Below are 14092 nucleotides of genomic sequence, written 5' to 3' on the forward strand. Positions count from 1 at the left end.
AATCTTGAAGAAACATGCTCGCTGCAGTTAAATATTTTTCGTATTAATGATGCAGCTGGTGCCTCGCAGCTGAAGGTATGCGCGTTACGTGATGCATTACATATATATCGCATTAACTGCAGTGGCGCGATGCAGTACGTACAATGGCCACTCGAAGGGTTGAGTTTTCCTTTTTCTTTCTCTTTTTCTTTTTTCTTTTTTTTTTCTTTTTCCCCCTCACCGTTCACATTTAGAAACCCGATCTCGCGAGCACGAGTGGGTATTATGTCGTGAAGACCTTGAGACGTGGATTACAGAAGACAGGTGAGATTCCTCGCAACGAATTGTAATTCGATTTAGGGAAATAGAAGCAGGCGAGCACTATACGTTAGACATACACTGTACCCCGTGCGAGATATACCAGATCTACCTAATAAGATAGAGAACGTTAATGAGATTTTCGGAGCTTCCGGTAATACTGAAACTGCACAAACACTCTGTCGGTTATTGTTTTCAAGTTTGTCGCAAGGTCAATTACTTCTAACGTTATGTTCGTATCGGTGAATTTATCGTTGTTGATAGGGGAACACCTTGATGTGTCTAATTCAATTTTAATCTCGCTTTTTTTGTTTTATTTATGGTGGACAGTTATTAATTTATCGTGGACAGAAATAGACGTTGATCGCGGATACGGTCCAATTTAACTTCGATCTGCGCAAAAATTGATGTGGCTTGAAATTACACGACGTTATACAAAGGATTAATAAATCCACGCTAACTTTATTGCGTGACTATGCATGAAATGAATAATGTAACAACTAAGTACCTATTGTAATTTATCGAAGCTAAAGGAAAACGTTGTCTCATATACACTTTAAAAAAAAAAAAGAGTCTCTCTCGCAAATTAAAAATTCAACACGTCGAAAACTGCTTCCCCTTAATTTAAAATAGATACCAATCTATTTCAAAGTATCTACTAGCACAAATCTTAGAGGTAGTCTGGCACTAAATACGTTAATAAATAATCAATAAGACATCGTGAACTTCGTTTATCCTTAAAAATATTTTGCTGTAACACACTGAAACGACGCAGATTCGTTTGAAAGTTGCGTCGAGTTATTAACGACATTAGTGATGCAATTATTATGCACTTAACAGGGCAAAGTCGCTAATAGAATGACAGGTAGCAAACACAGAGGCTGAAGCAACCAATTAAAAATTATATCTGAAATGCATGAAATCGATCTATCGACAAATTTAAATACGACAAAAAAAATATCGTATGAGCAAAATGTTAAAAAAAAAAAAACATCAATTCTTAGTACAACGTTTTTCAATTTTACGTCAAACATTCTTTTCGCTTCGTTCGACGTAAAAACGAGAGACAAAAGAAAGGCAGTATATTTTCGAAAGTGTACATATGTACATACATATGTATGAATAGAACATTAATTTCAGGTACGATATGTTCTAAAAAAAAAAAATCGTTTATTCTGAACTGTACGATGTTTCCACATCACCGACGTTCGATTTTCCATCAGTTTTTTTTTTTTTTTTTTTTTTTTTTGTTTCGTAATTCCCGAACACGAATTTTTAATTTTTCAATTCGTCCCTTCTGAATTATTATACGTATGCATGTATGCATATTTTAACAGATTTAAAAACATGTCAATTGAAGTGTGCAACCGATTCTAATTTACCGAGCACGCATATTCGCACGAAGCCAGGAGAATATTTGTTTGTCCGAAATTGCTATTTCACTTTGTTTAGAAAGAATAATTTTTCATTAAATCAACAGCGCTACTTCTCTACTTTTAAACGCAATTTTAAACCCAATCAACATAAAATGAATTTTGAAAAAAAATATATATATATATATGTGTGTGTTACACCAACAATCTAATGATAAACATTCCTTTTATGAGCAAGTACCTACAAATGTTTTTCCTCGAAAAATCGAAAGGTTTGAAGGAAACAGTGGCAAGCACAGCACTATTGCGTGCTATAATAGAGATGTGTGAAACGATAACCGTAAATGAGGTTTCGCTCTATGACGAGACGCCTATAAACAAGCGTTTTAATATTTCGCCATCTCCCAAAACACGCGTTTCCGGTTTCGAGCATCGATACGATCGACATGTGGATCTCGGAACCGGTTCTTCAAGGCCGATGAAGAGCCGTCAGCAGCAAGCTGCATTTCCAGAACCAGCTGTGGCGAGGTCTTTACTACAACTACTTAAGAGAAGTACTTGGATATTCGACCTACATATCCAAAAGCATGTATGTAAATCGTATTTCGCGAATAATCGAGAGTATTGTCAGAAATTGATTGTCGTGTCACATTTCCCTTCACTTTTTTTCTTTTTTTTTTTTTTTTTTTTTTTAGTTCCTTCAATAAAAAGAATTTTATTACGAATTATGGATGTAAACGTGAATTTAATAAGAAGTAATTGTTCAGTCACTTTTGGGAACACTTTGTATGTTTTACATCGTGTTATTGTAATTTATGACGTGCAATATATTTAATGAAAATTTGCTTTCCGATGAAAAATTTGTGTCGTAAACACAAATTTAGTGGCAGATGATTCATGACTTTGGAAGTGTTTTACAACAATGCTTTAGTCAAGTGACAGGAAATTAATTGATCGCAGGTGCTTATGTTATTACAATTTATAGCGCACACTTGAATAAAATTGCGCTTTAAAAGTAAATTGGAAATAAATTGGGATCCGAAGAAATAACGTAAATTATTATAATACTGTGAATAAGGAACTTATATTAAATTAATATTAACACGTGATTAATAAATTAATATTAAACGGAATTATTAGTAGCACTGAACAATAGAAATTTATTTTCTGCGCATTTATATTATATCGACAATATCTTTATTCATGCTTGCGTTATTTTGCTACTGTATTGTTACAAAGCATATTAAAATTTATGAAATCTAGACAAGGACAACGCTTCGCCAACGATTTTCGTTTGGAACAGAAAAACGCGTTGTTCAAAAAATAGTAGCTTGTGAAACATTTCCAAATTTTTGAATGGTTGCACAAATTCTTCATTAAATCTTCAATGAGGCTTCACACGACCATCTATAACTATCAGTCGATTCATCTCTGTTACTATTCTCATATTTCCTAGCTCCGTCCATATCGTGTGTCAAACTTTGATAATCGAACATAACAACAATCACTGTCAAACAATAATCAAATTCTGAATATTGAATAAAGTTCGAAAATTTAATTCTAATTTCTAGGGATAAAAAGTTATGCACAATAAACAAATAGAACTATCAAAAAACCCTATCTAACCATTCATCTCGTAACTAAATTCTACTGTGATTCTCGAATTTTATACACCTCAAATCCCGCTTTCGTTTTAATCGAGAAAAGGAGATTTTAAGCAGATCTTTAGCACAAAGTTGAAATAAAAAAATCACGCGTGCTAGTAACTATAGATTCCCGTATATTTGCCAATTTAAAGAAGGAAAGAGAGAGAAAGAGAGAGAAACAATACTCAAAATGATTCAAAGGTCACAAGAGGGCCAACGAAAGCGAAATAATTAATAAGAAAATAGCTTCACGCACGACCATTAATTTCCCTCTTCTCGTCAAATACTCGATTCACTGCGTAATAATGATTTGAATCGGATTCCTTCATCGCCAACTACCCTCATCGTCATAGCAACGAGGGAAAGTAAAAGCACGTGGAAAGTAAAAGAAAGAATCCGTGAGAAAAGGGTCCTGGTTAGGAGGGATCTCATGCCGTGTGACCTTGTCCTTGTCCTTGGAACACCGCTATCGGGATTCTGAGGAGTTGGCAGAATAGAGGAATGCGGCTTCTATTGGCTCCTGCTTACGTACACACCGCACCATTTACATCGTACTTACACATACACACAATCTCTCTGACCAGTGTCGCCACTCTAGTTTTCCAAGTGTTATCAATGTGCAATAGTGTAAGTGTATTCCCACCCTTCTCCCTTACACAAAAAGTGCCAACTCCTCGACTCTCGCAGCTGTAGGCTTCGTCGCATCTGTAGTTCAAGGCGATTGTTCCTTGGAACACACACAAAATTGCGAGAGCTCGCGGTAGCCGTTCGGTTCTCGAGAGAATCGCCTCAGCGGGAGGCACGCTGTTTGTGTAAGTCGAACTTTCCTTCTTTTGACCCAGTAAAACAGAGAGCACTCCCTTTGTAAGCTTGGCAATTAAATTTTGAAACTTTGTCACGCAGCTTCCAGGTGATATAACTGCGCGACAATTCTCTCTCAATCGACTCCCCCTCCCTCTTTTTTAAAGAAATACGTTCGTCAAATGTAAAATTGTCGAATGGTCTGAAATTTTTGAAACTTTCGTAACTTTGAAATTGTATGTTGTGTATGAATTTTTTGAGAATTTTCAAATTTCGAGATTTTTGAATCCTAATTCTTTAATCTTCGAATTTCCCTCGGTTGATAATCTTCCTCAATTTTTACGTCGGAATTTTTGTCTGTGCATTCGAATTTATTAGTTTCCGGATTTTGTATTCAAATGTAATATTTCTCGCTTCGAAATTATCTACGGCTGTTTCTTAACAAAAAAAATTAATATACCAATTAATACGATTTTATATTTATTATTCTTTTTTCAATTTTCAATTTACAAATTAGCGTATAAATTCTATTTCTCAAATAAACCAATCTTCTCTCTAAAATATCTAAAATACCGAAATTCTTGTAAAGAGTTAAATTTCAAAATTTGCTGAATATGTTTGCATAAGCACTTAACACGGATGAACATGTTTTCATTAGATAGAATTTCTTTTGCTTATAGTCTGACCTATTCACGCGTTAAACCAGAAAATTTTATAAACACTTACATTAATTATAATGGTCAATAAAATTAAATCCAACTAAAAAATTTTAAAGTTCGAAAAGAAGCGTAACAACTAAATTTACAACTAAAGTTAAAACTTAATAGACGTTTCATAAAATATCAATGTATAATCATTTTCTTTGTAAGCGTTGCATGAACTTTCCTTTGAATTGTGAGACTAATTAAACCAACTTCGGTGCTATATCGATTAAAAAGTTTTCATAATTTTTCAATCTGAGTTTATAACTTGTCTGGTAACTTGTTAATTATATTAAAAATATTTTAACATTTATTTGATATTTATTATGTATTATATTAAATACATATTAATGACACTCATATTTCGATGGAAATTGGTAATTTACATTACTATAACGTTAGAAGGTTTAGTAATCATAATTAAACTTCAAATTTTTAAATTTTTTCATTTGAAATTTTTTCAAATTGCAATGAAATTTAAATCCCTAGTTAAACATTGAATGATTGAATTATCTAATGAGTATATTATTATCTTAATCTGTTTGTAGTGTTTGTAGTTTTTATTGCTTAAGCTCAATATTTATGGCTTCAAACGGAATTACGTATTTTCTGTCCTTTTTTTTTCTTTCTTTTGACGCGTTGCAAGAAATTTCAAGGCAAATTTTTAACCCTTCGTGTCACATGTAACCTTGAAATGTACATATACACAATTTCATGATGAGTGACAAATGTAAATTGCAAGAACATTAATGACCCTGGATGTATGTGACACAGTGTGTATTTTTAACTTGATTTATATCCTTAATATCGTTGCAACCAGCATACAATATGACAAGAAAAAAGATTATTTACATTACACGGCCGAGTTAAATCAGTGACTCAGAAAAGAAAATAAGTTCTCCAGACTTGTACTATAATTCACTAGCTAGCAATGTTAACCAATCAACAACTTACAAATTATAAGTCATAAATTTCCTTATCATAATTTTACAATGGTTCAAGAGCTAAACTCAAGTAATTTTGTGATATTACTTGTAAAATTTGATTTACATTATCATCAAATTTGCTAACATTATGGAAGAGTATTTATTGACATTGATCACTTGTAGCTTCTAATTCGTGAAACTTTACTAATAATATTTTAGTTTAACTGTGCAAGACGATCCTGCCGTCAGTTTCTTTTTCGTCATTCATTTATTTTGGTGTGACCACACACGTGACAGAATGACTGAGAGAGAACACGAGAAAAGAAAATGAAATATCTTAGATCTAAAATATATTGCACGCTGCTTATAAATACCCGAGCACATTGGTAGATTTCTGGTAGCAATGCGAGAGTTTACCGAATTCTAAGATTTTTATTGGTTCGCTAATTTTACTGTTACAACTAGCAATAATATATAGTACATAATAAGCTAGTAATCCTAGTAATCACCAGAGAAAATATATCGCAATACTTCCTCGTACGAAACTCCATTTTTAATAAAATTGAAAAGCGGGATACTACATTATATCCCGTTATAGTTCACTTTTACGAACTTATAACTCTAACCTCTTGCGCTGGTCACTCGTATGGTTCACGGACCATAACGAGTGACCAAACCATATACAATAATTCGCCTTCTTTTTCGAATTGGTATATCACCAGATAGAAATTACTATTTGTTTTGCTTGGGTTATATTTTAATATACTTAAAACTGAGAAAATATTTACAAATATTCTCGACGAGCGTGACACTCATTCCAGCGCAAGAGGTTCGTGCGAGATAAGTGCATAAGACAACGATAAGAAGTTTCGAATCCTCAAGGTGAGCGTCACAGATGCTCACTTTTGTTGAATAAACGTCCACGTCTCCCCGTAATTAAAAATAAAAAAATAGAAAAGAAGACACTTACCAACTATTGCAGGGTGGATCGTTTACAACGCAGCGACCGATTCCCCCGATTCTTCTCTTTCACTTGTAAATCTCACGACGCACTACATCCAACAAAACATCTGCACCGCGCACTATCCAAGCGTAAAAGCAAGATCTCCCTTTTGCGAAACGAAAGAAATCGCCGCACCGATCACTTCTGCACAGTTAGTCCGCAATCGACAGGGATTAACACATCGACGATTTCGAAAGTCCATCGGGACACGTATACACGTACGTGCAAATCGATTGGAAGCACCATCGGAGACTGATTTGCGCAGCAAATCTCAACGACGAAAGTCGTGTCAACAAGCAAAAACTACCGACCCTCGATTGCCGGTTCGAAACACGGGCGTTTGTCGCAAAGTGGCACGCAACGCGGAACCGTGTTTACGTTTACGATCGCAGATCGTGCCGTTATTGACACGTAATTCGCTCGACTAGCCATTCGATTCTCAATCGTCGTAAAAGTTCTCAACGATCGTTAAAAAACTACACGTAAAAGTAGAATTGAAGTCGGAAAGGCAAACGTTTCGAACGCCAATCAAGTTTCGTGAAAAAAAAAAGAAAATAAATAAATAAAAGAAGAAAGAAATCTCGAAAGAAACGATACTTGTCCTACGTTACATGTCGCACGTACGACTTTTCTGCGAGGGACGACGATTCACGCGCACAACGGCGTGTTGATCGGTGTGCCCGATTGTAGATTAAGCACGGCCCGTGACGCGTGCACGAACACTGGTGATCCCAGTAATGACGCCGTTTCAAAGAATCGCGGGCATTGATCGTTAAGGCTGGCGAGTGAACACGAAACGGGCAACTTTCAAGCACGTGCCCACCGTACGCGTTGCGGTACAAAAACCATCTGAGGCGCAAGTCCCGCCAGCATCGGCCGTCCCAGCATGCTTCGGAATGTGCGCGCCATATTAAACGATTTGAGGGCGACATCTAGCGGGGGTGGCGGAAGTTCTCGCAGAATATTTTATCGCCGATAAGCCAGGTGCCTAACGTTTCAAAGCCCCCGAGGATATTTAAACAATATTTACTACTGGTAACTTTCATGTATCTTGAAATTTTTGAAATTTTTGAAACGATGCAATATATAAAATTCGACTGTCGTGATATACTGATAAAATTTGAAATCAATATAAAGATGTGTATATGTGTATATATATAGGAGTTATATAAGAGCTTACTACTAACATACATATACTGTATAATTACTCTTGTAAACATGTAACAGGTGTTAAATATATAAGCTTGTTAATGTAATAAACAAATTAACTGTTTCATGATCATTTTAAAATATAAATAATCGAAACTTTACCGATATAATTATGGTAGCCGTGTCTCTCGTGGCGCTAATAAAATTTCAAAACTTTTCATAGGCAAGCGATATATTTTTAAAAAAAGTTTCGAAGAGCGCTCAAATATTTCTGTAAGTTGTAAATAACGAGATTATTGATCTCTTTTTTTCTGATTCTAATTAAATTATGTTCTATACTTATATCTGAACACTTCTGTGCAACAATATTGAGAAATATTGAGAAATATTGAGAAATTGTAATATATATTTACGCAACATTATCTGATGTGACCAATATGAAAAAAGTGAAACGTTCTTATTACATTCTAAATATTAAGAATAAATATTAGAATATGTAAATTCTTTGAACTAAATTTAACTTAAAAAAAAAAAAAGTTAATTATACATCATGTGTTGCGACGATGTAAAAAAAAAAAAAGAACTGGAAAGCGTATAATTTTGTTTTTCAGATGTTATCAGTCACAGAGAGAGACACATCTCAGTTATCTCGACACGTATGTATGTTCTTTATTACTTAAATGTTTATGTAGCTGGGAATAATCAGACACCCGCTTCTAAATCTAGTTAAATGTAAAACACACTTATACTTACTCTGTGAAGACTGAGGTTGGTGTTGAGCTGCAGTTCTCTGTAACAGTAATAAATATTTATTTCAACCAGAACCCGCATTTATTGAAATAGCATGGACGCAGAACAGAAAAAGAACATGTTAAATACATTCTCGCTGATTTTCTAGATTTAATGTCAATCTGTTTAGTTGACGAAATATTTAGAAGCTGATGATATATATTTTCAATTAATATTATCAATCATTATCCAATATTTTCAATTCTAGAGAAATTTATATTTAGTTCTAAGATCAACTAAAATTGCCAACATGTTCCTACGTGGAAAAATTAGAAAATACGTGACTTATCATGTTCCGTTTCGACGAGTTTTCATTTGTACGGCAGCATATGAAATATTCATTGCAACGATGATTATTGCAAAACATCGACATATTATTTACAACTGAAAAATCGTGTTATATAATAAAAAAAAAACAAATTTCAAGTACATTTTGAAGGATCAATCGTATCCCTGATGCCTCGAGACTCTTCGAGTCTAAAGAACGACTTCTTGGTTTCGCTTCGAAGTAATCATCCTTCTTCCCACTCTTTATCCATCGAAAATACGACGACATATTGCACTTTTAACTTACTACGCACTATTATCGCATAATCACATAATTTCAAATCCGATGACACAAGGTTTGTTCACTGCATTCTTACCGATGTAAAAACAGCCAAACAGATTAGATTTTTCATTAAAATTATTATTTTAAATCTCTTCTGCGAAGAGACAAAGTTAACAATAAGAAAAAAAAATGAAATGAAACATAACAAGACCCCAATAAAATCGTTGCAGCCGAAAAACAGAAAGAAAAAAGAAAAAGAAAAGGAAAAAGTTACTGATAGCAGTCGAGTTTGATGAGTTGATAAATCAAAACTGGACAATGATAAGAAAAGGTCAGCTGAGTGGTATTTAGTAATGCTAGTGCTGGTAGTGCTTTAAACGTTAAAGCCGGAAATGGAAGAACATTCTACGTATAAATATGGATGAAGATGACTATTTCTTCTTGCAAGTGAAACTCGGTTCATTTTAGACAATTATCCACGATATCGCAAAGAATACCGAATGTGATAACAAGTAGATAGTAAAATACAACCGGTTCGCATTAGTGGTGTGTTCTTATCAACATACGCATTTTATGATAACATTTACAATGTTCTATGCATTGAACGTGAATTAAGTCTAACGTAACGATCAATGTACTGATTTCAATGTACGCAGCATTGTAAAATTATTTTCCAAATGTTATAATAAAACTTGCTGGAAGTTAAAACTGTATTGTGTTAAAACCTACATTATGATCAAAATGACGTATATAGTTTGCAAAATTGTTGAAGGCCCCTGGACGAGATGAAAAGAAAATAAATAGTCGTAACGACGGACGCATGCAACAGATTTAAAACACTATCACAGTGCTTGTGTTTCGAACTGATCTGAAATACATCTATTTCTTATTCATCACGGTATTTTTTTGATTTTAAAAAAACATTCATCGCAATTACTTTTGTTTTATACATATAAAAAAAAAACAAATTAAATCGTTTATGACGCACGAGACTAACGTTCTTCATCGTAAATAATAATTAATTCCGCTCGCAGTTTACGTTGTGGTACAATTTGCATTATCTAGAATTAAATTACTGATAATGCACACGAAGGCTAACTTCTCTTGAGACTTTTTTGTTTCTAAATACGTATATACGAAAAAAAAAGCCATTAAACCATATATAACCTGAAATAAATGTATTCAGTAGATATTGACAAAATATGCATAGTGCTATCCAATTTTAATACTCAATATATTTTTGCCACCTCTCCCATGCTTTTTGTAAGCACCCATGCTTTTTGTAACCACCAAGAGATCTGAAGAAATATAATGTAATTGAAATTGCATTACCAATGGCACAAAACATAATTATGTTATACATAATACTTATTTCATTAACCAATTAAGAATTAGGCGATTCTTTCAATTTGTATTTTCTATTTTTTGCCACTGACGTCATAAAAATACATTTCTTCTACCTACAGCTTTTATAAAAAATTTTTAAAACTAACAGTATTTGTAATGCTACGATATTGTAATTCTGCAATACTATACTATCGAGTTAAACTGATGATGGAAAGTAATAAGTAACAAGGCAACATACTACATGGATACAGCACCTATATATAGCTTATCTGGTTGTGTCTAATAGGCAAATTTACAAAGTAAAGAGCAAAAGAAATAAAGAAATATCGACGATCATCCGATCAGATATGCACAGGCATTAACATTATGCAAATGATTGGCCTGTCTCGCTCTAATAATCGCCGCAATTTACACTGGTTATCACTTTCATAAGGCGCCTGGAAAAAAAGAAAGAAAAAGAAGAAGAAGAAGAAGACGACGATATGCACGGCACAGTTTACTTTGAAGACAATGGATCTAGGTCGTCAAGCAGAGAAGTTCCAAATATTTCCAGAAACTTGCTGCAGAATCCAATTTAAACGTGACAAATACAGCGAAGATGCGACGAAATTATTCCTACGCTACGCCGTATACATTCCATATTTCAATGCAGTGTAAACATTTCACAACGCACGAAAATAAACGTTACTCATGTTAATTTTTCACATCTGTCCCTCTGTCGGCGAATAAACGGCTTTCAAAAGCTATGAAATCTTAGTTAGCGATCTTTGATCTTCGATTGTGGATCACACGTCTTTGAAAGGAGTCAAGATCTTCATTTTACTGGCGCAATTTAACGAAGAATTGAGATCTCGTGTTGAAATCGTGAAAGATGAATTAATTTCGAATTATTGGTCTCATTATGTGGAAATGAATTCATCAGTTTCTGTTAGAAATTAATTGATCTGTCTTCGTTAATTATACGCAAAGAAACAGGTTTGAAGATTCAGTATATTCCACGTTTTCAACTTCAAAGCAATAAAGAGAAATTTATACCATCAAGTGTAATTGGTTTTTATAACACGATTTCATAACGATTGAATAAATCAAATTATTAAACTGAGTGAGACACTATAATGTAGCAAGAGTTTACGTAGTTAAGCGTTAAAGGCGACACGAGTATTTTCGCAAGTTGTTGGAGTACTATGTCTGAAACTCGGATTGGCGAAAGAAGTGAAAGAAGAGAGGACGAAGAGAAGAGAGTAGTATAAAACTGCCAGCTTTCAATTTAGAAGAACCGAAGTAACCGAACAATAGGGGAGGAGCTTCGTCAATGAACTCGAGACATCCTTCACGGCCGCAAATTACCATTCAGCGTCTTTTATGTTGCAGTTAAGAAAACTGCGGCCATACGATTCTTTTTGTTCAATCGTAGAGCAGGACGAGTATAAATATGACATCATTTTCCGAACGAATTCAACGCGCCAACAACAAAACAAAATTATAATTTTTGCAATGCCGGAATTTAAAATAACAAAAATACAGTTGCAAGTACAACTGAATGATATTTCTTTGAAGAGAAGTTGTTGGAATACCCATGCTTTGGAGCATCAAGAATACCCGTTGAAAGCGATATTCTTTGATTCTAGAAAAAAAACTAACTCTTTTCTAATTAATCTAGGGAACAATAGTGAATAATTTTAGAATAATTCTAATAATAGGGAATAATTTTATAATTTCCTTGATAATAATCACAATTCTCTTTATAACTTCGACGTGTGTGCATACTACAATATAAATACCGATCATCACTTGAGAATAATAATTAAACTTCGCTAACCAAATTGAAAACCAAATTCCAATTTTCAATTTCCTGTTACCTCGCAGTCACAGATCTACAAAAAAAAAAAAAAGAAAAAGAAAAAGATGTATAAATCTTTGATCGAAAGAGCAGACGGTTGTTGCATAACAAGTGAAAACGTGACGTGATCACGGTTTAAGGGAATTACTGTGGAAATTTCACCAGTACGACACACTGCAAACCTTCCATGAGATTGGAAATGGAATTCTCGCGAGCGAGAACGTAGTACTCGGATCGGTTTAGAAAATACACGCGCACTGAGGAAACGTGTGCACGCGTTTTCCTAGCACCTTCAACGTTGCAAGTTCCGTGGCTCACTGAGTGAAAAACGCCGCCTTTGAATCCGTCTTTTTCTCCGTTCTCTGTGCTCGTGCACGCGCGACCACACACAAGCTTAGCCTGCTTACATATGCACGAGCATACATGTACAAACACGCGTAACTCCCACCGAAATCTGAACGTCATAGGCTCTTTCTCTACACGCTCAAACCACCCGTCCAGTGAATTCTGCATATCGAACTGAACCGTGGTTAATGAGAAATTATAATTAGGTAAACGTCAACTCCGGTCGGAGAGAAATATATTCATATTCAAATACATTCGCATAGGAGAAATATATATATTCATTTCATAATTGAAGCATAAATATCCGATGAACAGTTTCACAGAAAGTCTTTCAATACGAAATTTGCATTGGTAATCGGCAACGTATTTTCCTGAATAATTTTCTCTATTTTTATTGTTAAACCAACCGGGGCGAAGTAAATCAACGATTTTCATTAATTAAATTCAATTTCCGCGGAGAAGTCAAATTCCAGCGTGAGTTTGAAATTCCAGCAGATTAAATTTAAAACAAGTCGCGTCGATCGTGAATCGCCGAGAATATGAATTTGCACGAAAATTAAACTTAATGTTACAAATGCAACGTGATAAATTTAATGTAGTGTAAATGTAATATGGATTAACTGATTTGATGATTTAGATTGGTCGAAATTTTTGAAAAACTTACAATTAGTACGACTTTTAGTAAATTAGATCCGATATGAAATAAACCAATGTGTTTTACGTATAATAATTTATAATATTTAATATATAATATATAATATTTTATATATAATAATTTTGAAATGAATTAATTAAAACGTTCGTATTTACCACAAGCTACCTTCACGAGAGAACTGAAACAACAAGAATCAGAAATAAGTATTGCACGACGAAATTTGTCACGGTATTGTGATCGGTAGGAGAAACGAAACTGGTTTCAGCGCTAACGAGTCATGTGACACTCGACCGAGAACGTTGAAACAAGAAATTTCGCTGAAAATTATCTAAGAAAGATTATTTCAGGGTCACGCTGCGTTTACATAAAATGGGAGAATATTCATTGAAATCTATGTAATTGCGAAATGATAATCAACGAACGTGCAATTATTCGTCACAAATCCTATTAATAGATCTATGACAGGAAAAAAAGAACTAGATATTTTAATTCCGATTCGAGTATCAACGTTAATTTTAACGACAAATAAAAAAATTTAAAGAGAATCTCTCGAGTCCAAAACTCGACTTTCGTCGAGGAAAAAGTACGCTGATATTTACTAAAATAATCAGTAACGGAGTCACGAGTAGTGACTTCAATGTTTGAACAGATGCTATTTACGACTTAGGTA

At 34.0% G+C, this 14092-nt stretch overlaps 2 protein-coding genes across 19 annotated transcripts in view; both read right to left on the reverse strand.

Moving 5' to 3' along the window:
* Positions 1 to 14092, reverse strand: part of LOC122528760 (5'-AMP-activated protein kinase subunit gamma-2) — a 98331-nt gene that overhangs the window by 77349 nt on the left and 6890 nt on the right. For 2 of the 3 annotated variants that reach the window (XM_043654221.1, XM_043654222.1), the window contains exon 5: positions 8650 to 8686. In XM_043654221.1, coding sequence (XP_043510156.1) covers positions 8650 to 8686 — 37 coding nt within the window. Of the gene's footprint in view, positions 1 to 6714; positions 7595 to 8649; positions 8687 to 14092 lie in introns of those variants that run through there. The other variant, XM_043654223.1, reaches the window with a different exon arrangement.
* LOC122528762 lies at positions 9239 to 13024 on the reverse strand. Of its 16 annotated transcripts, none has more exons than XM_043654227.1 (4): positions 12605 to 13024; positions 10465 to 10533; positions 9965 to 10011; positions 9242 to 9324 (listed from the first exon to the last, which is right to left on the reverse strand). In XM_043654227.1, the coding sequence occupies exons 1-4, from the start codon at positions 12933 to 12935 to the stop codon at positions 9280 to 9282; spliced, it is 492 nt and encodes a 163-aa protein (XP_043510162.1). In that variant the 5' UTR covers positions 12936 to 13024; the 3' UTR covers positions 9242 to 9279. The 16 variants fall into 16 exon arrangements, with proteins under 16 accessions (XP_043510170.1, XP_043510168.1, XP_043510174.1 ...); XM_043654229.1 differs by having other exon boundaries at positions 12571 to 13015; XM_043654226.1 differs by having other exon boundaries at positions 9249 to 9389; positions 12605 to 13023.

The sequence above is a fragment of the Frieseomelitta varia genome, unplaced genomic scaffold (assembly GCF_011392965.1).
Source record: "Frieseomelitta varia isolate USP_RPSP 00005682 unplaced genomic scaffold, Fvar_1.2 scaffold_258, whole genome shotgun sequence".
Taxonomy (NCBI): Eukaryota; Metazoa; Arthropoda; class Insecta; order Hymenoptera; family Apidae; genus Frieseomelitta; species Frieseomelitta varia.